This window comes from Camelus ferus, chromosome 32, assembly GCF_009834535.1.
Source record: "Camelus ferus isolate YT-003-E chromosome 32, BCGSAC_Cfer_1.0, whole genome shotgun sequence".
NCBI lineage: Eukaryota > Metazoa > Chordata > Mammalia > Artiodactyla > Camelidae > Camelus > Camelus ferus.
Window position 1 is genome coordinate 12,663,477 of NC_045727.1, and position 25,198 is coordinate 12,688,674.

Genomic DNA, 25,198 nt, shown 5'->3' on the forward strand with positions numbered 1-25,198 from the left:
GAAAGTAACTTGGAAAAACACAACCACAATTCCATCACCACACTTAAATTTAAAAATTTTTTTCTAATATTAAATATTTCCCTAATTGTCTTAAAAACATTTTTTTTTTACAGTGTGTTCAAAACAGGATCCAGTTAAGGTCCCTACACTGCAGTCAGTGATGTCTCTCGAGTCTCTTTTAAGCTCGAAGCTCCATTCATGCCTCAGTACCCTCATGATTTATTGGTGGGAGGAACTAGCTCACTGGCCCTGTGAGTTAGTCTGGAGGTGATCATGTCCCTTTATTGTTTCCTGGGTTCCTGTGCGCCCTGCACTTCCTGAGAACTAGAAATTACATCTAAAGGGTTGAGCACATTTAGGTTGGATTTGGGGCAGGACCCGGAGACCCACGATGTCAAGGCCTGGCTTCCTCCGCTCTGCCTCCCGGTCTGAGGAAACGCACCCCGTCACCCAGGAGTGGTCATCTGGGAGAGAGTGAATCTTGGGATTCCCTGTCCTGCCTCTTGCTGGGGGTTAGGTGAGTGTCTCCCCTCACACTGGGGGACACTCCCATCCCCAGCCATCCTTCTTCCTCCAGTCTGAGCAGAAAGAGGCTCCTGGGAGCTAAACGATGACTCACTGACAAAATAAGACTCCCCGCCCCCAGCTTCACACCTCCCCACCCCCCACCCTTCTTCCCCGCCAGCAGCATATGTTCCTTGTTCTTTTCTCCAGCAGGGAAGGTCTTGGATTAGCTCCAAGGACAACCTGCCAGGCAGAGTTCTGGGGTCTTTCCTTGGCCAAATGAAGATCTTTTCTGAAGATGCCTGGCGCCCTGAGCGATGAGCCCAATCTACCCAGGTCTCCTCCCCTCCTGTGCCCCCGTCCTCCCCCTAGCCATGTCCTGCCCTCCTCTCCCGGCATCCCTTCCGTTCGTCCTGTCATCAGCCTCCATCCAGCCTCTGTGGCCTATTGCCTGGACCAGTGGAACCTCTGCCTCCGGGGCCCACCACCGGGCCTCCCCACACCCGGGCCTCCTCATCTCTGGAAACCCCGCTTCCACCAGAGACACTGAATGAATGTCTCATGACATTAAGGAACTGCTGTGACTTCTTAGGGACGTTATGGTGTTAGGAGAACTGATCTTTCAGAGATACATCCTTAAACAGTAGAGACGAAGGACATGAAGGGATTTGGTTAGAAATGAAAACAAGATGAGAGCAAGTGGGAGACAAATGAGACAAGATTGGCCATGAGCTGGTTGGTAATCTCTGAGGCTGGGTGAGGGGGCAACAGGGATTCATGACACTGGTCCACTTTTTTTTTTTAATCTGTTTAAAATGTTCCACTAAAATAAACTTTCAAGGGATCGCTCTTGCTATGAGAACGAGTAAGAACAGAATGGGATCCGAAGCCGTCTTCACACCTGTATCTCCCTTGTGCCCTGAGCTCGCTCCATGTAACCCACATGTAACTCCCATGGGGCACGACTCGGGCCCTCCCACCAGGCGGATCCCAGGAAGCACAGAGAGGAACCTGATGCAGCTGGAAGAGAGCAGTACCACTCGGTGAGGGTTGCGGATAATGGGTGGGAACAGGGTGTATATGGGAAATCTCTGTACCTTCCACTCAATTTTGCCTTGAACCTAAAACTGCTCTATTAAAAAAAAAAAACTAACAAACAAAAAATCACTTTATGAACCAAACCAAACCAGACACATCAGATCAAGCCCCAGATGGCAAGTTTATCACGACTGGCCTATTTGAGGATATTCAGGGTATTAACTTAGCATTCTTTTCAGGTTGTGTCTTTTGTAAATTATGGGCCCCTTGGCAGACAGAAGTCATAGGTCACCTGAGTCGGGGACTGCGGGATGGGGACGAGTCTCTCTCCGCCTAGGCACTTACTTCTGACTGGCCTCCATCTCCAGCAGGGCCGACAGAGCTGAGGTTCCCTTCTTCCCAATGGGGGGGCCGGTCGACTCGAGGGAGTGTGTGGGGATGGGCCCCGTCATCTGCAGGCCTTTCATGGTGGTCCCTTTCTAGAGCAGAGGGGAGGAGACGGGCCATCAGACACGGCTGCATCTGCCACGCATCAGGCTCTGGGGATCCAAGCAATAGAGTCGGGGAAGACAGGGTCTCGGTATTCAGTCAATGCCAGAAAGCCGCTTTTCACTTGAACTGAAGGTCCCAAAGACCTGCTGGACTCAAAACAAACTTCCTCCTTGAGGCGGTTCAGGCGTATCATCTCATTTTACTCTCATCACAGCTGGAGGAAGTAAATAACATGACATCTAACTCATGGAAGAAGAAACAGCTAAGTCTCAGAGGAGTTTAGTAACTTATCCTAAGTCCCACTGGAGCTGGAATTCAAACTCCATTTAACTGACTTCAAAACCAAGGCTCCTTCCACTAGACAAGCTCCCCCAGAAATGATGCCACGTACAAAAGGCAGCTGGCGTGGGTTAAAGAACACTGAACCTGGGTTAAAAACAAAAAAGTAAAAACATGGTTGATGATAGAAGACTACTCAGTAATTTAATGAGCCGTGGGTTCAAGTGACAAGCTGGATGAATCCCAAAGGCATTTCGCTGAGTGTATGAAGGCGTTCTCAAAAGGTTACGTATCATCTGATTCCATTTACAGGACATTTGGGAAAGACAGAAGTATAGTGATGGAGAACGGACCGGTGGCTGCCAGGGCTTAGAGATGAGGAGATAACCTCACTATAAAGCATTGCGTGAGAGTTGTTCTGGAGTGATGGATGAATCCGTGTTCTAGGGGTGCTAGTGGTTACACGAATCCATCCATTTGCAAAATTCATAGATCTGTAGGTACACACACACACACCCAGGCTGAATCCCAGCTCTGCCCTGTATTAGCTGGGTGTCCTCAGATATATCCCAAGAGCCCGGGCCCTCACTAGGGAGTCAGTGGTTGAATGAATGCCTAAGGCTGCTGGAAACTCTAAGAGTGACCTAAGTGACATTGCTGCTGTTACCCTCTTGAGGGAGTTTCCACCCAGCAATCCAGCAGAAGCTTCACACCAGCAGTGAGAGGCCCTGGACACAGGAGGAAATGGCCCTGCACCCAGACCAGGCCCGGCGCCTGAAGGCCTCACCCGCATCAGGCGGTCCGAGCGGTGCCGCCGGCGGATGCGGTTCAAGCCCTCCACAAAGCGGATGAAGCCATCCAGGAGCTGCCACTCCTCCTCGTCTGCCCGCGGCCTGTCCCCATAGATGTCACAGTGTGCCTCGCCCTCCGTGATGCGCTTGGTGGCCGTGACACAGGCTGGCAGTAGCAGGAAGCGGGTCCTCCAGAACTTCAGGGACTCGATTAAGCTACAGAGGCAGAAGGGGGAAACGGGTGGTGGTGAGAAAAAGCAGGAAATAAAAGTACTCCCGGCGAACACCCACCTTGACCCTCACCCTGGGTTGGGCGTGCGAGGGCCCATCTCCCCAAGAGCTCGTGTTCATCTGACCACGTTTCGTGGCTTCACTGAACACAGGCTTTTAAGCAAGAACCCCAAGGTGGCTTTTCCTCTCCATCCCCGGGATGTTGGAATGTTTCTGTGCACCCAGGCCTTTTACCATCATGATCACAGACCACACATAAAAATTCAAAACAAGATATATAACTGCCTGGTCAGGAAACTGTTCAGAGCACTGATGTTCCATCAAAAGGTACATCTTCACCGGGTTTGTTGTTGTTTGTTATTTTATGTGGTGACACTTACACAACAAAACTGACCACTTTAAGGATCTTTAAGTACACAATTCAACAGCATTTGGGACATCCCCACCGCTGTGAACCACCACTGCCACCACCCATGTCTTCGTGGAGTTTTTAGCCTAGCCTAGTGCTTTTGCTCCTCTGTGTTTTGCTAAAACGGACGTCATCTTGCAATCAGCAGGACAGACGGGAGCATTGAGGGACAGACGCACGCAAGGCAGCAAGGACGTGAAGCCCAAGCGGGCTCTGACCTGAAGTCCTCGGAGCCGGCAGAGCAGATGTACTGATCTAAGTAATTCCACTTGTACTCCTCCAGCCGCTCATGGGAGAACTCCACCCAGCAGCAGACGAACTCTGAGTCCGAGTGGGAAGGGCAGAGGCTGTAGGTGTAGTGGATCTGTGCAGACTCATAAGGGTACCTGGGAAACAAAGGGCGCACCCTGAAGTCCAACAAGAACCCCCAGACCCCTCTGTACCTCTTCTGTCTCAATACATGTGGCACCATCCTTGGCATTTGACCCCTGGCCACAGGACACAATTCATCCAGGGGAAGGGTGGTGGAGATCTCTCAGTTCATAAAGGTTCTCATTTCTCTATCCTCACATATTATTTTTTATCAAAGTGTAGCTGATTGGCAATGTTAATTTCAGGTTTATATCCTCATGTTATTTTTTTAAAAAATATTTCATTATTTTATTTTGGTGGGGGGGTAATTAAGTTTATTTATTTTTAGAGGAGGTACTGGGGATTAAACTCAGGACCTCGTGCATGCTAAGCATGTGCTCTGCCACTTGAGCTATACCCTCACCTTCCTCACGTTATTTTTAACTGGCTTGTTAAGACTCAGGCCAAACATTAGAAGCTAAATCAAATCCCTTTTGGAAGTAAATGAGCTGCAACCATAAAATAAAACCCTAGAATGTTCGTGTATGACTGAAGCATTGTGCTGTGCACCAGAAATTGACACACTGAAAACTGACTATACTTCACAAAAAAAAAAAAAAAAAAAAATATATATATATATATATATACACACATACACACACACACACACAAACAAACAAATAAAACCCTAGAAAGGAAAACAGTAACTCGGAAAGAAACACCCATCACTCAACCTCCTTGGTTTGAATTACGTGTTATACACATAATCCAGCATGCGGATGGTATGTGCTAGAAACGTAATTTAGTCCGTGGACACGTTTCAGGACAGGAGCTGAAAACCTTAAACACTCAGGGACTCACTTGGGAAGGTATCGTGTGACTGTGATCATCTTGTCCTTTAGGGTCACCTTATGGAAAGTTCTGCCCATACTCAGCCAGTACTGGTCTTCCTCCTCAGGACGGTTTCGGGACACAAGTCCTAACAGAGAGAAAAAAAAATCATTTTCTCCATCTGGTTGAGAGTTATTCCTTCAACAGGCAACTGTTTCTCTTCCACATGGCTTCAGAAAAGGAGAAGCGAAAGAGGCAATGCTTTCTTTCAAGGGGCAGTAAGAGGCCAGGCTTTGAATCAGGGGACCCCGGGTTACACCCCAGTGGTGTCATCTACCAGCTCTGTGATGCTGGGCACCAAATCTCCCTAAGCCTCACTTCTGGAACTAGAAAGAGGGCTCGCCCGGCCCAGCATTCCTTCCTTCCCATGACAACACCCAGCCGGCTGTTGGGAAGACGATGTCATGGGGGGTGTCTGAGAGTATCTGGCACGAGGGCACTCATGCCCCTGCTCTAGGTGGGGTGCACCACGTGACTCCTGTCTTCACCCTGCACGGCCCTTGTCACGCTCTGGGATCAAATACACCACTTGTGCTTTATGAGTTTAACGTCGGTCTTCCTCGCAGACTGTAAACCCTGAGGGCAGGGCCAATGCTGTTCTATGCACCACAGCTCGGGTCCCACTTGGTGTCCTGAGATCAGGACAGTAGCAGATCAGTAAACCTGAGATCAGGGAGTAGCAGAGGCCTGCTAGGAACGGCTGCTTCTCCAGTAATTATAGTAACAGTGGTACCATTTCTGTTACTACAGAAATAAAAGGGATTAAATTTATCAAAAGAGAAAAACAGCCAGAAAGGGTACAGTCAGGTGAGTAGCCCCGGGCCAGTTAGCTGGGAGGCTCGGGAATCAGCCAGAACAGAACTGGGCGCTGGAGGAATTAACCAACAAGGGACACTGATTGGCTCCTTCAGACAAAAGCAAGTAGGCAGCCTGGATGGGGCAACTGCCACTAATGATGAATTCATCCCACTACTCTGGGGATAAGAACAAAACCCTTCACGTGGTCCTATGTGGCCTGGGTCTCCTAATGCTCCTGGGCACACCTGTTGCTTGTTCCCAGTGCTCCCCCACATTACTCTTCTTTCCGGTGCCTGCAAAGTTTCATGATGTCTCCTGCCACAGGGCCTTTGCACATACTAATCCTGCTGTCTGGTGTGGTCCTCCTACCTGCTCCTGCCCTCCACTCTTTCAGCAATAACTCCCGCATCTACTTCAGATCTCAGCTCAAACACCCCTCCTTCAAGGAAACTATCCCTGACTCTCCAGACCAGATCAGGTCCTGTATTACATATTCTCCCAGCCTTCAGATTTTCCCCCCACAGTCTTTATTGCAACACAGAACTGTATTCATATTTGACAAATGTTATTTTTCTCCACAGAGCAGGAGCTGAATAAATACTACTGAATGAATGAATGAATGAAAGAATTCATATATTTATCAACCCATGTTGTTTTACACCAGGCACAGTGGTTTCCATGTGGAGGACACAAAGATGAAGCTAAATGGTCCTGACACTCAGAGAGGTTACCATTCAGTAGCGTCTAGAATATGGGAAGAAGGCATCATGTGATAAATATCATGAAGGGCTTTTAGAGAAAATCCAGGGGGAGTCCAAAGCTTCTTCGTGAACAGCAGGGCCTGGACTGATGCCCACTAAGCCCCCACTAACAGGTCCACACATCTCTCATCCTCTTGCCAGAGGAACTTTAATGGAGCCAAGGATGGTCTGAGGTTTGGAGCTGGGTGGTCAGGGAGTAGGGGGCTCATCAGCTACAAAGAAAAGGCAGGAGATTAACAACTGCTCACTGATCATTCCAGGAAGTGACCTCCACTGTCTGGTTCCAGGCACCCACACGTCCTTCTCTCTGCCTGATCTATTACAGAAGCACTCTTCAGGGCCTGGCCCTAACTCAGCCTCTGTCACTCATGGATGACCCTTTCTGGTTTCAAGTCACTGAGTCTCAGTGACAAACAAGAGAAGTTGGATTCCAAATGGGAAGAAGAAAAAAATATATATATAAACTTGAGGTTTAGGTAGTACTGGAGGGCTTGCTATGTCCAGCACTGCGCAAGGAAGAAACACCGGCGTCTGGGTCGGGAATGTCCACTGTGTACTTTGACAGCTCAGCCCCGGCTCAGCTGCCTATGACCTGGAGGTGCAACCCAAGCCAGGCTGGAACATTCCTGAACTTGGTCATACCCTCAAAAGGAGAGATGGAGATGAAAGAGAGTTTAGAAAGAACCTGCACCCAGTGGGGACTTTATCCCTCTTGTCAAGTAAAAGTTAGAAAGGAAAATTTGTGTTGAAAAACACTGACTCCCAGATGTATGTATTCCCTGCTATCTTGAGAACCCGCCTGTACAAATTTAGTAGAAGAAGGAAAAACAGGAGTCCCAAGAGGGCAACTCACCACGGCTGTAAAGCGGGCTGCTGCTCAGTGGGGGCGGGACGGCGGGGTTGGGCTCCTGCGCCTTGGGCCGCACGATGATCTGGTAGCCCTGCATGAGCCGCTGGCAGACGAACTCCTCAAATACCTGCTGGGCCGTCATCTGCACCCCTTCCTCGTCCCTCCTGAAAGGACAGACGAGTTCACAGGATGTGCTTGGCCAGGGGCAGAGGGACATGCAGAGTTCCTGGTTCCCCTGGCTCCCGGGCTTCATCCCCGCAAGCCAGCCTGGACCACCATTCGATGGTGCTTCATGAAGCTGACACTCCGTAAACCAGCCTTGGGAAGAGTGATCAGTTCAAAGAGGTGGGGAAAGAAGGCAGGTAACTGGAGGCCCAAGTGGGTGATCTCAGAGAAGAAGATGAGATTCGTTGTGCCCAGAACAACTGCGGAGGACAGTATGAGGAAGGAAGGACAGACGGGGAGAAATGGGTGGAGGAGGCACGTTGACAGAATTCCAAGGGAAAAATAAACATTTTTTGCATCGTAAGATTTCCTAAACATAGAAGGAGGATCAGGTCTGAAAGTTCCATGTTTCGGCACCTCCCCGGACACCCCAGACACCCGCAAACAGAGCCAGGTGCCTTTCCTCTGTGACCTACCTGTCAATGTCGGCCTCGGGGAGGAGATCGTAGCAGCCCTCGGTGTAGTCGTTCTGCAGGCCCTGGCGGTCGGGGAAGTAGTCCGTGGTGAGGGGGAGGCACGCGGGAGTCGTGAGAGACTTCCAGTCCACGCCAACTGTGCAACAGAAGCCTGGCACTACAGGGGGAGCAGACAGCGTCAGAACTGCCTCGTGTGAACCAGGAGAAGGCACGTGTGGTCACCAGGCAGGGGTGGAACGTGGGGGGAGGGGGAGGGGAGGGGAAAAAGTTGTGTGACAGGTGATGAAGTTGCCAGGAAGGGAGGGAGGAGAGAAAGGGGGTGGGGGAGGGAGAAAGAGAGAGAAACAGAGGTGGTTAGACAGGCAGTCAGTGTTTATCCAATCCCATCATGCAAATGGGATTCGCAGCGATACTTTTCATTTTCTGCAGATCACGAGCTACAGCCGCGATGCCAGTGAGGTTACCGCAGGGCAGGCCAGGCAGAGTTACACCTCGAAGCAAATCAACGTTCCCAGAGCGGAAGAGAGGCTCGAGCCGGGAGCCTCCCCAGGGCCGGCGGAGGGGCTGGGTGGGGAGAGGAGGAGAGCTGAGCACGCGGAGCAGAATTCAGGAGCACTTTCAGAAGTGCACAAACGCGCCACAGATCCAAAGGGGTAGGCGGAGAAGTCGAAGGAGGACGTCTGGGAAGGTTACAAGGCTGGATCTTTAAGAGGCAGAGTTTAACATCTAGAAATGAAAGCTGCCCCCGGCAGAGGAGGCTGGACCACACAGGTCTGTGCAAAATTGCCTGCTCTTTGGTAAAAGCAGGGTTTCTCCACCTCGGGGCACGGCAGATACTCTAGACTGGATAATTCTCTGTTGTAGGGGGGCCATCCTGCGCATTGTCGGGTGTGAGTCGCACCCCTGGACCGCACTCACTAGATGCTGGTGGCATCTCTCGGTTGTGAAAACCAAACGTGTCTGCTGACATTGCCACCAGTGCCCTGGTGAGCTAAATACTCCCCGGGTGAGAATTACACAGTGAAATCACAGGGCAGTTATCTCTTTAGGTCACGTAAGTGAAGATTATTTTCCAAATCTCCATACAAGGGAGCAACACGGAGCAGAAAAACTCAACACCTCTGCCTCTGAGTCCCCAGCAGGACCCTCCTACATATTATCTTCTCATGTGCTACGTGGCGGACCGCCTAGTGTGCCCCGACATCGCCTCCTCTGAGCAGGCGTGCCGGCATCATCTGCCCCTTTAAACAGCTGGCCGAGCCGAATCCCCCAGAGGTTACAGGACCAGAAGCCTCTCTGCTCAGAGATCTTCCCTCTGTATAGTGACCGGCTCACACTACCCAGCACAGCAGAGTCCCCCGGAACCTGGAGTCAAAGGAGAAGTGTCCCACAGTGCTGAGTCACAGCAGGAAGCACGCCCCATGCCGCACTGCTGCTTTGGGGAAAGATGATCTGACCTGCAACTGGCCTGACTCCATGGTCTACACAGGTCCTGGGTGATTTCCAGTTGGAATTTTATTTTATTGTGGTAAGAACACTTAGCATGAGATCTACCTCTTAATACATTGGTAAGTCTATAAGACCGTATTGTTATCTGAGCACAGGGCAGCAGGGCAGATCTCCCTAGAACTGATACACCTCACGGAACTGAAACTGCAGGCCCACTGACTGGCAACTCCCCCACTCCCCCCAAGCCCCTGGCAACCACCATTCTCCTCTCTGATTCTATAGGTCTGACTATATAGAGGCCATGTTAACTCATTAATACTTCAAGGATTCAAAACATAGCCCACAGTAGCCTGGTTAACACCCCGATTTCCCTATATGGCAGACAGGGGGTGTGCCTGTTCCCACATCCTGGTTGGAACCACAGCAGACGGCAGGCACCCGAGGGAAACTGCCGTGGGGAGGCCGAAAACAGAAGACATTCTAGCTCTGTGCCCTCTTGGGTCACTCTGGCCCTCACCAGCTTCCCGAGTCTCAAAATTGTAAAAGCCTTTTGCGGGGGGTGGTATAGCTCAAGTGGTAGAGCACATGCTTAGCATGCACAAGGTCCTAGTTTCAATCCCCAGTACTGCCTCTAAAAACAAACTAATAAATAGACCTAATTATCCCCCCCAATAAAGTAAAATAAAAAAAAAACTTTTAGAAATGGTGTCTGTGGGCACACACTGGGAGACGGGGAATTCAAATGCCCGGTCCAGAGCCCCACGGCGAGAAAGGCTCTCCATTCTAAGTCTGCTGATGTTTTTTCACTGGGAAAAGAGTGTGGTGGCCTCTTTTCTATCTCCAGTATCTTCAGGCCCTGCAGGGGCCTCAGAGGAGGTCCCACTTCAGAACCATTCAATTAACAGTGAGAAACACAGATTACAAAATGCAGGGCTTGGGTTGTAGAGAAGAAAAGGGCTCAGCTATTCACGGCTGGCAGCTATCGAGAAAACGTTCAGTCTGCCAACTGTTCTTTCGAATATATCCCAAGGATCTGAACCGAGAGAAAAAAATCCATCCACTGCACCAGGTATTATATTTGCATTATATGCTGCCACTAAAAAACTAGAAGTCACCCAAATGGCCACCAATAAGAAATGATTATCCAAACCACAGTAGAGTAACTTATTCGATATTGCCATTCAAAATGACTTGCAGGCCGGACCTGGGGAAGTAGTGAAATAAGTGTTAAGTTAATTACAAGTGGGGACAAAAGGATTCAGTGATGTATATACATCCACTGGTCACAGCTGAGTAAAACAAAGTCGATCAAGGGGCAGGATTTTTTTTCTGGTGTTTTGCTGTTGGAGACACAGAGATGTTCTGCTGTTTTGGTAGACAAGGATGATCAAAGCAAATGCACCCCAGACACTTTCAACCACAGGGATGTAAACCACTCTAGATCTTATTACTTCTGTCCAGCTTTTCCCCGGAGCCCTCGATAGGCACTGGAGCGCGAAGACCAGCTCTGGACTGGCACGAAGGCCTCTTGGGAATTCCGCTGCCCTTCCCGTTTGGTCCTGAATCACAACCCAGAACAGGCACTTGGCCTCTCCCTGCTCGCTTTCCATCGGAGGGGCTAAAGAGTCTCCCCTCACCACACTGCCTTCCCGCACTCGGAGACGTGTGCACTTCCAGAACATTCTCTTCCCACAGGGCTCCCTCCTGCTTCCGCAGTGCTCTGACCCCCCACCCCACGCCCCCAGTTCCCTGCCCCCTTCGCTAGTCAGCCACCCTCTCTTACTTGGGTCTGGAGAGGTAGAAATACTGTCCTCTAGAGAATCCTTATTCTGGATCCTAGGATTTGTACCTATGGAAAAATAGAAAAATTTGTTCAAAGCTGAGAATTTGTTTCATTCTGCAAAAAAGTTCTGACCAGTTATGGTTTAAAAAAAAAAAAAGCCCCGAACTGCAGCTAAAAATAAAAACCAACTACAAATTCTGTGCCGAGTTTCTCCAACAGCACAACAGAATCAATCAAAGATAAATGAGCAATCTAAAATTTGGGAAGGAGCCCGGACTTTGCTCTGAGGTTATCGATATTATTCATTGCCCAATGAGGCCTTCAGAGTGCACACACATGCTCATACACACACACACACAAAAGCAAATAGCAACCTAGCACTTATAAGAAAAAGAACATATTTCAATGTCATTTCAACTAATTAGAGCAACGTTTAGCAAATACAAGATGACCTATTTAAATGTAGTCCACTCAACAGTCCTCCTCTGGACTTTTCTTTCCCAAATTGTGGCTTTCTGGAATGTGACACAAGACATCAAACCTCACTACTGTAAGAGAAAAACCACGATCTTACCTATAACTGGGCTGAAGGGAAAAACAGACAGTCTTTGAAATGCAACTTATTGACTGAAAAGTGACAGAACTAATTTCAAAACGCACACATCAATATTCAAATGTCCTTTCCAAAACGTTTACTAGACAATTAGGCTACCATAGAAACGACTGGAAAAGGCCTCATCAAACTGTCAAAAGCAGCCAGCTCCAGGAAGAAAGCTGGAGGAAGTGATGGGAAGTCAAGGAGATCTTGCTTTTTTACTCTGAATACTTTTGTGTCGGCAGAATCTTTTCTAACAAGAACAAATGTTTATAGATTCCTTATGAAATCTTTGAAAAGACAAGCTACATACAACCTGGGAGAAAGTGTTTGCAAATCACATTAGTGGCAGAGGACGTGTATCCAGAACATACAAAGAGCTCTCAAAACTCCAGAGCAGGAGAACAACCTGATGAGAAAATGGGCAGAAGGTCTGGACAATGTATACGGAAGGCGCACGAAAGGCTGCTCCACATCATTGGTCACTAGAGGAACAGCAGGTTAGAAGCTCTGTGAGGTCCCCCTCCACACCTCTTCGGATGGCTAGGACTGGTCACGCCAAGCGCTGACCAGAATGCAGAACAATGGAAACCCTTATCCACTGATGGGAGGAATGCAAAATGGTGCATCACTTTGGAGAATCGGGTTTGTGGTTCCTTTAAAATTTAAACATATATTGACAATTTGACCCAACAATTCCACTCCTAGGAATTTACCCAAGAGAAAATGAACATTAACGTTCACACAAAACCCTGTTATGTTAAGTAAATGTGGCTTTAGTCACAGTTGCCAAAACCTGGGGACAACCCAAATGTCTTTCAACTGTTGAAGGGATAAACTAATACATTAGTACCATGGAATATGATATTGCAATAAAAAGTACTGAACATGAATGGGTATGCAGGCAACAACTTGGATGAATTTCAGATGCTTATGCTTGAAAAGAAGCCAGATTCAAAAGGCTACATATTGTATGATTCTATGTGCAAGACTTGCTGGGAGATGCAAAACTAAAGGGATAGAGAATAGATGGGTGGTTGCCAGGGAATGGGGGAGGGATTGGGTACACAGAAGCAGCACAGAGGAATCGGGGGGGTAATGGAAATGCTCTGTATCAAGGTGTCTTTATTGGTGGTTAAGACTCCATGAATTTGTCAAAACTCACAGAACTGTACACTTTTAAAAAGAGTGAATTTTACTGTATGCAAATTTAAAAATAAATATATATATATATATTTTAATTTAAAAAGATGAGATTACTTGGTCAAAACAATTTTAGAACTTCTTTTCTGGAGCTGCCTTCAGCAAATTTTTAAAAATTACTAGTCATCATAATAAGAAGATACAATTTATCAAGTCAGGAAAATAATAGTGTTTCACTTTATTCAAACCCACACTATGAGGCTGATAGGAGGTAGGTGTTACCCCTTTTCCACAGATAAAGAGACTGAGGCATAGAGAAGTTAACTAACTAACTGAAGATCACACAGTAAGTAGGTGAAGCCTGCATTTAGACTCTTGCTCAACTCCGCGGATGCTCTATTTCCTGAGTATCCAACTGGGGCACCAGTTCTCCAGTTTTCAGCTCCTGAAAATGTTACCTGTTCTTTGTCAACAGCCAAGAGCCATTTGGAGCTAACTCTTCTGGAAAAGCTCACTTGGCTGACAACATCCATTTTCAAGCAAACAAAGCATAACCATGAAGAAGCCGCAAGGTGGATTTTCTTGTCCAGCCTGAGAACTACTACGAGGGCCATTCCAGAACTGGCATTCCCAGGGCAATCTGAGCAACAGGACAGCTATGATACAACTGCTCATGGGCTAGGATGTTAAGTTTCATCATTAGATGACCTTTTTCTGTAAACCCCAGCCAGACTTGGTCTGTAAGAACTGAAATTCTTACCCTAATAAAGAAACAGTTCAACTTTTAATTGTGTGAGCAAGTGTTCAAGGTCAAAGAGACAACCCACCAAAGGGTTCTCAGAGCTCCTGGGCCCAAAGCAAACCTGCCTGTCTCTGTGGGATACAGCACATTCAGCAATGAAAAGAATTTAAAGAAATAAATATGTTAAGGGAGTCTTTGATGCTACCTTCATAGTTTTCCTGCAGTTCAAGCCCAGCGCAATGCCTCCCTGTCCAGCTCTGCCTTTGGGGCTCAGCTCCGGTCCCGCAGACCCACTGTTGGCAGATGAAGAGCCTAACGACCCCAGAGGACCCCAACCCTCAGAGGGTGGAGGGGAGACCTCACAGGCTGCAGCTCTCTGCAATCCAACATTTGGGAACAAACCTCATTCTCAAAGCTCAAAGCCAGACACACCGCTTGGGGAACCAATGCTTAGAAGAGCCAACTCAGTTCTTTCTCTTCTGACAGCTGTTCAGAGTCAGGAAGTGCGAACATGTTCTCCGGTCACTCATGTTCGGCTGGAAAGGGTAATCCGTGTAGGGCCTTTGGGGCTGGTGCCGGGGGACACTGCTGCGCCTGTGCCAGGACAAGTCACTTCTCTCCAGGCTCCAGAGGCAGCGCTTCCTCACAAACACGCCTCCTGGCCTGGATGAGGGACCCGTGTGTGAGGACTTAATTTTTACAGGCGCTCTCAGGCCACATCTGCCACTGGAACCCAGTACTCAATACAAACACCAAGCTGCAGATCCTAAGGCCCTGCACTAAAGAGAAAGCAAACTTGGCATCCACTGATTTTCCTTAACAAAATGATCTAGCACACTTACCCCCACAAAGGGGCTGACACGCACTCACAAGTCTTAAAAAGGGGTGCTCAGTTAAAGGAACAGAGGGATAAACGCTACCTGCCCAATCCCACCAACGTCCTGGTCCCCGCCGGGCAGCACGGGGCCAGCAGGGAAACCCACAGAGATGCCAGCCCTGTGAATCGTGACTCACCTGTGAATCATGTCCAAATGCAGGAGCAAATCTGAGTCACGCCTGCGTGCCTGCAGATGGTGCAAACTGACAAGCCCAGGAGGCAAAGCGGGGGTCACAGATGAGGTTTTCCTGTTTCTCCTCCATTTTTTAATGAGTGAAATGTTAAACAGTGTTTGCTTAGAGCCCTTGCTTTGTCACAAAATAAGGACCCGATGTGACAATTTTGCCCTTTAGGAACACGATCGCTGTTTGATCCCTCAGCAACTCTGTGAGCAGGCAGGCAGGTGAAGACCTTTATGCCTATTTCATGGTCTAACTTCGATTTTCCAAGGATGACTGCATTACTGTACTGAAAATAAACTCTACGGAAGGGCAAAAGGAGGAAGCTGAGAGACCCACCAGTGGGGCCACGGTGACCATCCAGACAAAAGATGCCCGTATCTTGGGCTGGGCTGGGACTGGTGGAGGTGATGAGATATGGTAAAATTCTGGATATATCCTGAAGGTAGATCTGACAGTAACTGGTCACTGCACATGCTAATAAAAATTAGAAGGATTTTCTCTATATTCTTTCCGTGGCCAGCTAACAGAATTGATCAGGAAGCACAAAAGCAAAGACGGGAGTTCAACCCCCATGGGAACCCAGGGTTCCATACCCCTTGCCAGTGAGCCCCAGCCCCTTAGAAAATACATGTGACTGGTCACAATGGGACTGGGGAAGTATGACCCTATTTAACTATATCGCCCTGACCAGAGAAAGAACCCAAGGAGCTGACTTAGCTTCCCTAAGAAGCTAAATGTTGTAGGACATGTTTTTGTAATTGAATGCACACACAACAATTAAACGGAATAATTTTGTGGGTCATTCAAATGCTTGTCACATACAGCAGCTTGGTCCTGGAAGTATAAATTCAGTTTTCAATAAATCTGCTAAACACCACGTGGGGGAAGATGAATGAAAATAAACTCTTTCAGTCTAGTGGAGGGACAGACATGGAAACAAACGGCGGGGTGGGGACATGCTAAGTGTCCCACTGGGTTGCGCATATGAAACCACTTGGAAACATGCATCACACCTCCCGGGAGGGCACAGGGAGGAGCGAGACAGCAGGGAGGGCTTCAAGGAGGAGGTGTCGTTGGAGCTGATCCATAAAGACTGAGTGGCCATTGGCCAGGCAGCATCAGGGGCTGAAGACAAAGGAAAAAGTATATTCTGTCCAGACGGACTGGTCTACACACAGAAATATCAGGACAAAGATCTTCTGAGAAGCCACCACAACAGCTGGAATATAAACTACATTCATCTGATAATAATAATGACACAACAGCTCTCATTTGTTGTGGGCTCACCGCGCACACCAGGCACCATCCTTAGCACTTTGTGTGGATTTTTATCCCACTTAACGCTGACCACAACCCTCCTCACAGATGGAGAAATGGAGGTACACGCAGTTAAGTAATTGGCCCAAGGGAGGGCTTCACCGCTCTTGAGAGGGGAGTCAGGACTCCTGCCCTCAGATTCCTGAGGCTGCACTCTTCCCGCATGCAGGGCCACGTGGAAGCGGAGGCAGAGGAAGACGCCAAGGCGGGCGGGGGCCAGGAGACAACTAGAGTTCCAAGCCATGAAGACCCATAACGGGTTTCACACATGGGAAGGATGGCTGATCGGACTTGCATCTGGAAACGTCTCCCTGTATGGGAGACGAATCAGAGGGGACAGTGGGACAGTAACAGAGCAGGAAGATGATTTGAAGGCTCCTGGCCAGAAATGACGTGGGTCTGATCCAAAGCAATGGCTGTGAGAAAGGAGACAACAGCCCGCAGTCAGGCTGGGGGGTGGGCGGGCAGCAGGACGTGAGTTCAGCTGGCAGTAGTTAAGGGTGGGGAGTCTGGGGGTCAGCCAGGCGGAGAGGTCCATCAGGTAGACGGATCTGTCTCCAGGGCCCAACAGGGAACAGACTGGCCAGAGGTCCAGGTTGCCGCAAACGCCCTCCCAGTGCACGTGCACCAGGGAATCCTTAGCTCAAAGTCCCCTGTGACCATCTCACCTAAGGATCTTCACCGACCATCCCTGAATAAGGGTTTTTTGAAACTTCTCTCTTTTCCCCAGAATAGATTTTAACATTCCAAGACTCACCTTCTGAGGAATCATCTGGTCTACCTGCACTACCGACCCCAGGCCTGGAGCCACTCCAGGCCAACTCCGGGCAATCTTTGTACTGTTACCATCAAAACCCGCAATTCCATTGCTTCAGGTCACCAGGAAACTAGCTCATAGTGTAGTCCTGTGAGCCCCAGAGCAGCCCTCCTTGGTACAACTTTACCCCAAACAGCCGGGAAGGTCAAACTCTGGGTTCCTATAAAATGGTTCCTTCTTTTAGCAAAACAATAGAAACATTGCCTTTATAATATTCTGAAGGCATTTCAAAAGAGCCGGGCAGCCAAGGAACACTTGTAGCCCCCGAGTACAGGGACCAAAAGTATCTTACTCATCCCCAAACCTGTATTCAATTTGCTCATTTAAAATGAAAGGTAGAAAGATAGACTAGAAATAGGAAGGAAATGATGATAAACCTTTAGGAATTCTCTCACTGCCAATCCAGTCTCCAACCCTTAGCCAAAGTCCTTGAGAAACATCGTCGGAGGAATACACCCACAAATGGAGGAAGACTTCATAAACCAGTTTTACACAACTTCACTTTCACTCTGCCTTCCTTAAGTCAAGTTTCAGAATTACAAGTTAACTTACAGAAAAACGAAGACATGGAGTAGGAGCCCTATTTTTTCCTTCAGCTTTAATGTTTTTCACATTCGTTTTGGACAATATCTGCCCTTTGAGGCTTTCCAAAATCTTCCGCCCGCCCTCCCAAACTCCTATTTCCCTCCCCCTGGAAAGGCACTCTGCATGGTGCTGCAGAAACCAGAAACAGCTCTGAGTCAGGACACCTGGCTACTGACATGAGAGATCGGTTTACTATCTCAGCATCCCTGGGCATTAAGCTGCCCTGTGTGCGAAATATACTTAACAACGTATTCCCTACTGGGACAATCAGATGAGATCACAGATACACAACTGACTCCAAAAAGCATAAAACCCTGTATTCATGAAAGTTCCTACTCTTCCTCTACTTAGAACCCCTCCACCGAACCAAATTCTACTCCTTCAAAGTCTGAGATCCATGCCCACTTCTTTAAGCAACCAAGGCCACCCTTCTCTTTTCTGCTCTCATTGCTGGAACCAAATAGCTCCCTCCAGGTCTCTCCTGATTGATTTTATGGGTGTGGGTCTGCCTTCAATCACGACTCACTGACAGCTGATGAATGTGGTTTGACCAACATGTTCTCGGCTAAAAATGTAATGTGCGGCCCATTTATAATTTCACACATTCTATAGCCCTGCTTCTAAATAGGTCACCCCGAACTGTGGCTAAAGTGATCCCAAAATAGACATGACCCTGCTTTTCCAGCCCCCGTGTGGTTTCTAGGTGTGGGCCTGCTCTGAGCAGCAGCTACTTTGCCTCTCGGGTCAGTTACCTGCACCGCTGCTGCTAAGCAGGCTGGCGGAAAGCTCTTCTGTGCCACTGAAGTTCAAGAAGGACATGCCGTCACCGGGCTGGCGGGAAGCGCTGTGCCTGCAGGGAACAGAGCCCAGCCACCCGGCTTAGAGCAGAGCGTCACCTCTCTCCTCCTGCTCATCCTGTCTCCCGGGGGTTTTCATCACAAACGGGCCTGAACACTTGGCCGGCCGGACACACGGCCGCCAGGATGTGGTGGTTCAGCGCGTGCCAGCCCTGGCCTCCTGTCCGGGCACCCTGGCAGCTTCCCTGCTGCCCCGCCAGACTGCCCGCCTCTCTGTCCTAACCCCCGCATCCCACCACTAACACCCACAGGAGGACAGGTGCTTGAATAGAGACACCAAGTTAACCTAGTCAAGAGAGTCTCACCATCCTGTATTCCTCATCCAGCCCGTGGGATCTGGGGACCATGAAAAGGGGCCAAGGACTGCCTCCTGCCAGGTGCTTCCTAAAGCATCACGGGAATGCTGGGTCCAGGTGTAACTGGGCTCACGCGGTCAAGGCTTAAGTGACTATCTTCCTACGCTGACTCTCTTTGGATGCCCTATAGCACATACAGATCTCTGGCTCCAAAAGGCTTATTTCTATAAACACAGAACTTTGTCTTCATTGCTTTTAGCATTAACTTCTTCATAACCAAACAGTGGAATTTCTCAATGACCAAAATGACCAGTCACAGACTGGGTGCCCAAAACACACGGTGCAAACCACCTGCCTCGGTACCTGGACTGAGGATCAGAAGAAACTCATGTCTGAGGTCTCAAAGCGTGTTTGGAATGAAAGCAGAAACTACAGCAGGGCCAGGGGAACATCTCTGGGCCAAACCTCAGGCTGGTTGCTACACCCTCGGCCCGGGAAAGGGGACAGCACTGACAAAGGAGGGGCCTGACCTCATACTGTCTGTCCCACACACCTGCCCCGGGATCCCCGGTGTGACCTCATACTGTCTGTCCCACACACCGCCCCAGGCATCCCGGGTGTCTTCCCGGTACCTCCCAGAGCCCGAGGTCCAGCCTCACCTGCCAGCGGCTTCATGATACGCTAACTCCAGCAGCTCCGCGGAGGAGTGGGTGGGGTCCCTCTGCCCACTGCCCTGCAGCTCCGCCATATTCTGCCGGGTCTGGTGATGGATCTGGATGGCCTCTCCGGATGGCCCTACCCAGACAAAGATCTGCTGAGCATCACTCCCTCCCGACAGCCAGTGCTTAACTTCAATCTTCCTTCCTTCCCACTGCCGGGACACGGGTGTTGGGGAGATTGAAAGAAGACCATGCCACAGAGGAATGTCATATACGTGACCCTCTGGCTCCTGGACGGGACATCCCCTCTTCCAAGCAAGACTCATCCTCCTGTGGCCTCAGGGGTGTCATCCTGTCCAGCCCAAGAATATCTTGGGAGCCTCTGTCTCCCACATGTCAACTGAGACACGGCAAAGAAAGATAAACAGCATTGGAGGCAAGGGCCCCTTCCAGGAGGATTAACACATGCAAAACGAGAAGGAATACATGCATGAAACACCAATGACTCTGCTAACACATGGGACGGTAACACGATAAGAGCTCGGACTCCCACACGCAGAGGACACACCAGTGAGAAACAGACATTGAGCAGGAGATAAGCCAGAATTGGTCAAGTCTGTGAAAAATGCTTCCCAGAGAATGAGAAGCTGCAGAGCTGAGTGTTAATAAACCAGGTTAGCAGGACATCTGGGTGAAACCCCAAACGCAGAAAGGGCAAAACACGAGCAGGAGACAGCAGGTTGGCCTGGGAAAGAGAAGGACCTCTGAGGACGGGAGAGGGGAGCCTGGCAGAGGAGGGCCTTGGCTCTTGGAAGGACAGATAGGCAGAACAGTCAGTAAATACACTGAGTTTTAGTAAAGTGTGTGTCACAGGTAACAGGAGATGAAGCCCAGAAGCAAGAGGAGCTGACAGTCACGGAAGAAACACGGACGGTTCTCATAAGAGAACTCGGAGGGAGCCAGTGGGGACAAGGGCAGGAAGAAAGAGACACTGGAGCGAACAAGTCATCTGACTGACTGGGGCAGAGACAAGGGGGGCGGAAAGGGGCTCGGGGTCGACCCCCAATTACAGCCAAAAGAACCAGAGTCACTGCTCACTTATTTTAACTTTTAACACTAAAAGCAAGTACAAAAGAAAAGAACTAGACACATCCAGGCACTCGGCAGGACGGCTTCACAAAACCACCTGGAGTGTAATGTATCTGTTCCTCCCCAGCCCAGTAAGAGCCCATCGAGCTGCAGTTTAATTTTAGCCGCAGCTGTAGAAAACCTGTCACCTTCTTTAGGCTAGAACACAGACCAAAAAGGATGGGCTAGGAAAAACAGTGAATTCGAAAAAAAAAAAAATTCTTTTTTTTAGTTTCGATTGATTTTGAACTTTATTTAAATAATGGAATCATTCAGAAAGTACTCTTTTAAGTTGAGCTTCTTTCCCTATGTTTGTAAATTTAAACAGTTTTAGATGTGGTGGTAGTCTGTCTTTATTTCTGTATAGTAGCCCATTATTTTAAAAAAATTTATTTTGTGCTTTTTTCCCCCAATTTATCTAAGCTAAAATTAAAAAGTTCACCCATTTCTCAAAAAAAAAAAAAAAAAGATCTGTTTTCTTCCAGCTGTCAGAGCCTGAGATAAAACAAAGCAGTGTAAGTCCATGTAACCCAGCCAGTAATACCAATGCCCAGAGCCAGCGAGGAAAGGAAGGGGTGAACCCAAGAGAGGTACACGATTCGCAGGGAAGAAAGCAGGTGGCAAACAGAGGCCCTTTCAAATAGGAAAAACGGAGCCCTGGGTCTACGCGGCCAGCCAGCTGCACAGCCCACTCCCAAGCATGTCCTTGACAATCCTCACAAAAGCCCAGGGGCAGGCAGGGTGCAGAGAAGATGAGACCCTTGACCCAGGCCACGCAGGTGACTGGTGTGAAGACCAGGACCTGGGGGGCCTGTGAGGACCAGGACCTGGGGGGCCCAGCCCAGGGCTCTTTCCCAAGCAACCAACTCACCCACAGGAAACGTGTGCATCCAACGCCTCCTGTTGGACGTGAGCTTCATGGGCATCCGCGAGGGGGCGAAAGGGTTAATCAGCGCCCGCTGGGGCGGGCATCCCCCGGGGCGCACGTGCAGCATGGACTCCACGCTGCCCACATGGAACCTGCCCGGTGCGCTGGAGTCCCGCTGCGGCGGCTCGGCCATGTTCTCCAGGACGTCTGTGGTTCCCGCGGAGGCAAGGCCCAGGGAGAGAGCACAGGGTCACGGTGAAACCAGAACTAGCAGACCCATCGGCCAAGGCTGACAAGGGTCTTGGACGGCGCACATTTAGGGACATGAGTAACATCGCCGAACTATAAAGGCAGGAAATACTGACTTTGTTTACTTCTTAAGTATTTGGGGGGAGGGGGTTCTGGTTCCTAAGTTCCTGGCTGTGAAGCCACATGCAACCCTGAAGGGGAGGACCACACATTGCCTGGAGACCCTGGACGCTGAGCTGGATGCAACTCAACGGTGGGTCCTGAGTTGCCTCCCTTGGGGGTGGGATGGGTGTATTCTGTATTGGGAGGAACAATACAAATAGATATTTGGTGACCAAAAGGGCAGACCCTAGCAGAGACAGTTCATGTGTTCACTAGACCTATTTGATTTTCCCCTGAGGCACACAAAGGGACTGTAGTTTCCAGCTCCTTTGTGCTGGGTCCAAATAACTAAGTTCCGGCCAACAGAACACAGGGAGAAGTGACAGGCTCCAACTGAAGGCCTGGACCACAAGTATCTCTAGGCATGACCTTCATTCTCTTCTCCCCTGCTGTGGCAACTGTGGAGACCAGTGTTGATGGTCATGGCATCCCAGGATGGAAAAGTCCTCAGCCCTGAGAGACTGGGTGGATCAGAACCCCCTCCCATTGATGCAGTGGCCTGGGACAGTTGTTAGTTACAAGCAGTCAGATGTTACTATGTTAAAAAATAAATTCTTGGGAGAAAAGGATGGAGAAATGGATGCATCCAGCCTTGACCAGGCAAGAAGATGGCATGGCAGACTCAACCTGTCCCATCCAGTGGCAGCGAGGGCCCTAACCTGAATGGGTCAAAGAGCTGAAACCCACAATCAACTCCCCGGGTAAGCATCCCATGTTCACTGAGCAACCATACAGGTTAGAAAGTGGGTCCAGCAAATGTAAATTCAATGGCATCAAGGAATCTGGTCCACCATTATCTACCCAATGCCTACCAAAGAACCTGGTATACAGTAATATCTAATTCCTCAAGCCAAAGTGCATGCAAGAGAGCATTCAGATCTCCATGAAAGCTGCATTTTTCATTGTAAACCAAGGAATTGATGCTCTGGTTTGCAAAATAAAAAGAAATAGTCTAGTTAGTTATCGTGGAAATAAAAGGAGAGAACTTAATTTTAAAAAAGATGAGCACGTGCTTTGAAAAGGATAAGAAATAGGACTGAGGGATAAAGTGAGTCAAAAATGTGTGCAGGAAGGGGGAAATGTTACACTGGGCGAGGGCAGACGGGTGAGAGTCCCCACATACAACAGAAGCTGGACACGGAGGCCGAGCAGATGGCACTGCCTTACACTGGTCCAATGAATTGCTTTTTGGCTTTTCTAATAAACTCCCACATAGCGCTAAAGGATGAAATCAATTCTACTATTCAGGTATTTATTAAGAAAACTGTTTTCAAAGCTACTTGGATTAAGACCAACTTCATCTCCTCAGAGGAGATCTGGCTTTTAGAAGAAAAAAGGTGTTTAAAAGGATTCATGTTTAGTTTAACTTAACTTTTACTACAGACCTTTCTAAGAGTATGTTCAGCAAAATGGGAGTATAACTGTCATGCCAACTTAGAACTTTCCAGCACATGGGGAAAAGCTAACCTAGAGCTTTTCAAATGCGTTAAAATTCTTTTGAATATGAAGCCTAATTAATGTGACAGGTCATTCTATAGTCATGTAATTAAACATCTGCTCCTTTCTCTTTCAGAATTTCCTTTTTATACTTTGAACCAGTTTAAAAAAAAACACTTTTCTCATCATCAAAAGTTTTTCAGCCCTTGGCACAGTGTGTACAGTGCGGTTCTAAAGGGGTAACAGCAGGGAGCCTGCGGTGACAGGATAGTTCTCTATCTTAATAGTGCTGGTGGTTATGTAAGTCTACAATATGTGGTAAAACTCTGCAGGAACACACACACTCTCTCTCACACACAGTCTCACACACACACTCACTCACACACATACTCACACATACACCCACACACACACGAGTGCACGTAAAACTAGTGAGATCTGAGTAAGCTCTGGGGATTGCACAAGGTCAGGTTCCTGGTTCTGACACTGTACTGTGGTTATGGAAGATGTTACCCTTCAGGAAAATGAGTGAAAGCTACACAGGGCCTCCCTGGAATTTTTTTTTTTGCAACTTCCCACAAATCCATAATTACTTCAAAATACAAAGTTTTCCAAAAAGGCAGGAGGGGCCTGTACACTCCAGTCATGGACACTGCCGGGTGGGCAAGATAAGATGCAGGAAGAGCAGCACCCGTGCTCCTCGGGGCATGGCCGGGTTACAGGTGGCTTGAAGCGGAACAGAGGACGGGGCTGTTTTAAGGGGCTCGAGTGGAGATGATGAGGAAATAAGCAAACACCTTTGACCCGAGGCCTAAGAAAAGCCCTGCCCTGGCACACAGCAAGGTATACGGTTACAGCGATAAGAGGAAAAGGGCAGAGGCGAAACTAAGTCACACACACATATGCCACGGCTGAGGCGGCTGGTCCTCACTGCACTGACCTGGGGACAATTACGAGGCGGGACTCACAGCCCAGCCCTGGCCAGAGCCCCCGCCCCAGCCTTCCTGCAGGAAGGAAGCCAACTCCTGCCCTGCCCGGCCCTGCCCTCTGACCTCGAGTGCTGGTGTAGCCCAGGGAGCTGCTGACTTCATACTGGTGCAGGTGGGGGTGAGGGGTCACCAGGATGTTGGCACTCCTGCCCAGGGAGCTGTCGTCAGAAGCCTGGCTCCTCACTTCCTCAGCGGGCAGCGCACGGCCAGGCAAGGACGGGCTGGAGGACACGTCGCAGGAGCTGGAGCTCTTCCGATTGTGACTCTCCCGCTCTCGCACAGACCTGACCGGCGAGAGAGCAAGTCACCACCGAGCGAAGGACGCTGTGTCACCCAGAGTTAAAACTCCCCAATGCGTCACCAGCCCAAGCTACCTGGGAGACTGATAACAAAAACCCCGTGTGTGATATCTGAGTGGGAGAAGTGATGTAGGAGGTACTCTGCCCGGAGCAGATCAAGACGTCGTGGGAGACATGGGGCGATGGCTGACCGCCCTTGAATGGCCAGAATCCTGGGACCAGGGCTGGAAAGAAGCCATTGCTTGGTCTGAACCCACCTGATCCCACCACCAAACTCGTGTCGCTAAAAACGGGGCAACAAGACGTGATACCATGTGACCTGGGACAAAGCACACAGTGCCACCTGAGAAGTCTCCTAGCACCAAGATTTGAACCTAAATCTAATCAAGCCTCTGGAGATAATCACCAGTTTACAGGAAACTCAGAGACATCAGGACAGGTTAAAACATTATAAGGAAATATCCAGCCAAAGGAATAAATCAAGACACTCAACAGTCACCGTAAAAAAACATTATGATGAGGTGTAACAAATGCGTCTTCTTTAGGTCCCGATTCAAAGAAACTCACTCTAAAAACCACATTTTTTTTGACAGTTGGGAAATCTGGAGAGGGACTGGCAGGCAGAGGATGTTAAGGAATTCATATTAATTTTATTATCACCAACAAGGGGACTGTGATAAATTTTTTTAAATTCTAATTTGTTAGAGACATATGCTGAAATATTTACG

The 25,198-nt window shown here is 49.0% G+C and overlaps 1 protein-coding gene across 9 annotated transcripts in view; it reads right to left on the minus strand.

Moving 5' to 3' along the window:
• Nucleotides 1-25,198, minus strand: part of DEPDC5 (DEP domain containing 5, GATOR1 subcomplex subunit) — an 89,251-nt gene that overhangs the window by 35,260 nt on the left and 28,793 nt on the right. For 7 of the 9 annotated variants that reach the window (XR_004316684.1, XR_004316683.1, XM_032471707.1 and 4 more), the window contains 11 exons: nt 24,235-24,455; nt 21,338-21,541; nt 19,339-19,474; nt 18,279-18,376; nt 11,269-11,334; nt 8,037-8,220; nt 7,399-7,559; nt 4,957-5,074; nt 3,963-4,130; nt 3,101-3,320; nt 1,888-2,021 (listed from right to left, as the gene is read on the minus strand). Coding sequence is in view for 7 of the 9 variants with exons in the window: in XM_032471707.1 (XP_032327598.1) it covers nt 1,888-2,021; nt 3,101-3,320; nt 3,963-4,130; nt 4,957-5,074; nt 7,399-7,559; nt 8,037-8,220; nt 11,269-11,334; nt 18,279-18,376; nt 19,339-19,474; nt 21,338-21,541; nt 24,235-24,455 (1,710 nt within the window). In the remaining 2 variants the exon portion in view is untranslated. The remainder of the gene's footprint in view (nt 1-1,887; nt 2,022-3,100; nt 3,321-3,962; nt 4,131-4,956; nt 5,075-7,398; nt 7,560-8,036; nt 8,221-11,268; nt 11,335-18,278; nt 18,377-19,338; nt 19,475-21,337; nt 21,542-24,234; nt 24,456-25,198) is intronic. The other 2 variants (XM_032471708.1, XM_032471706.1) reach the window with 1 other exon arrangement.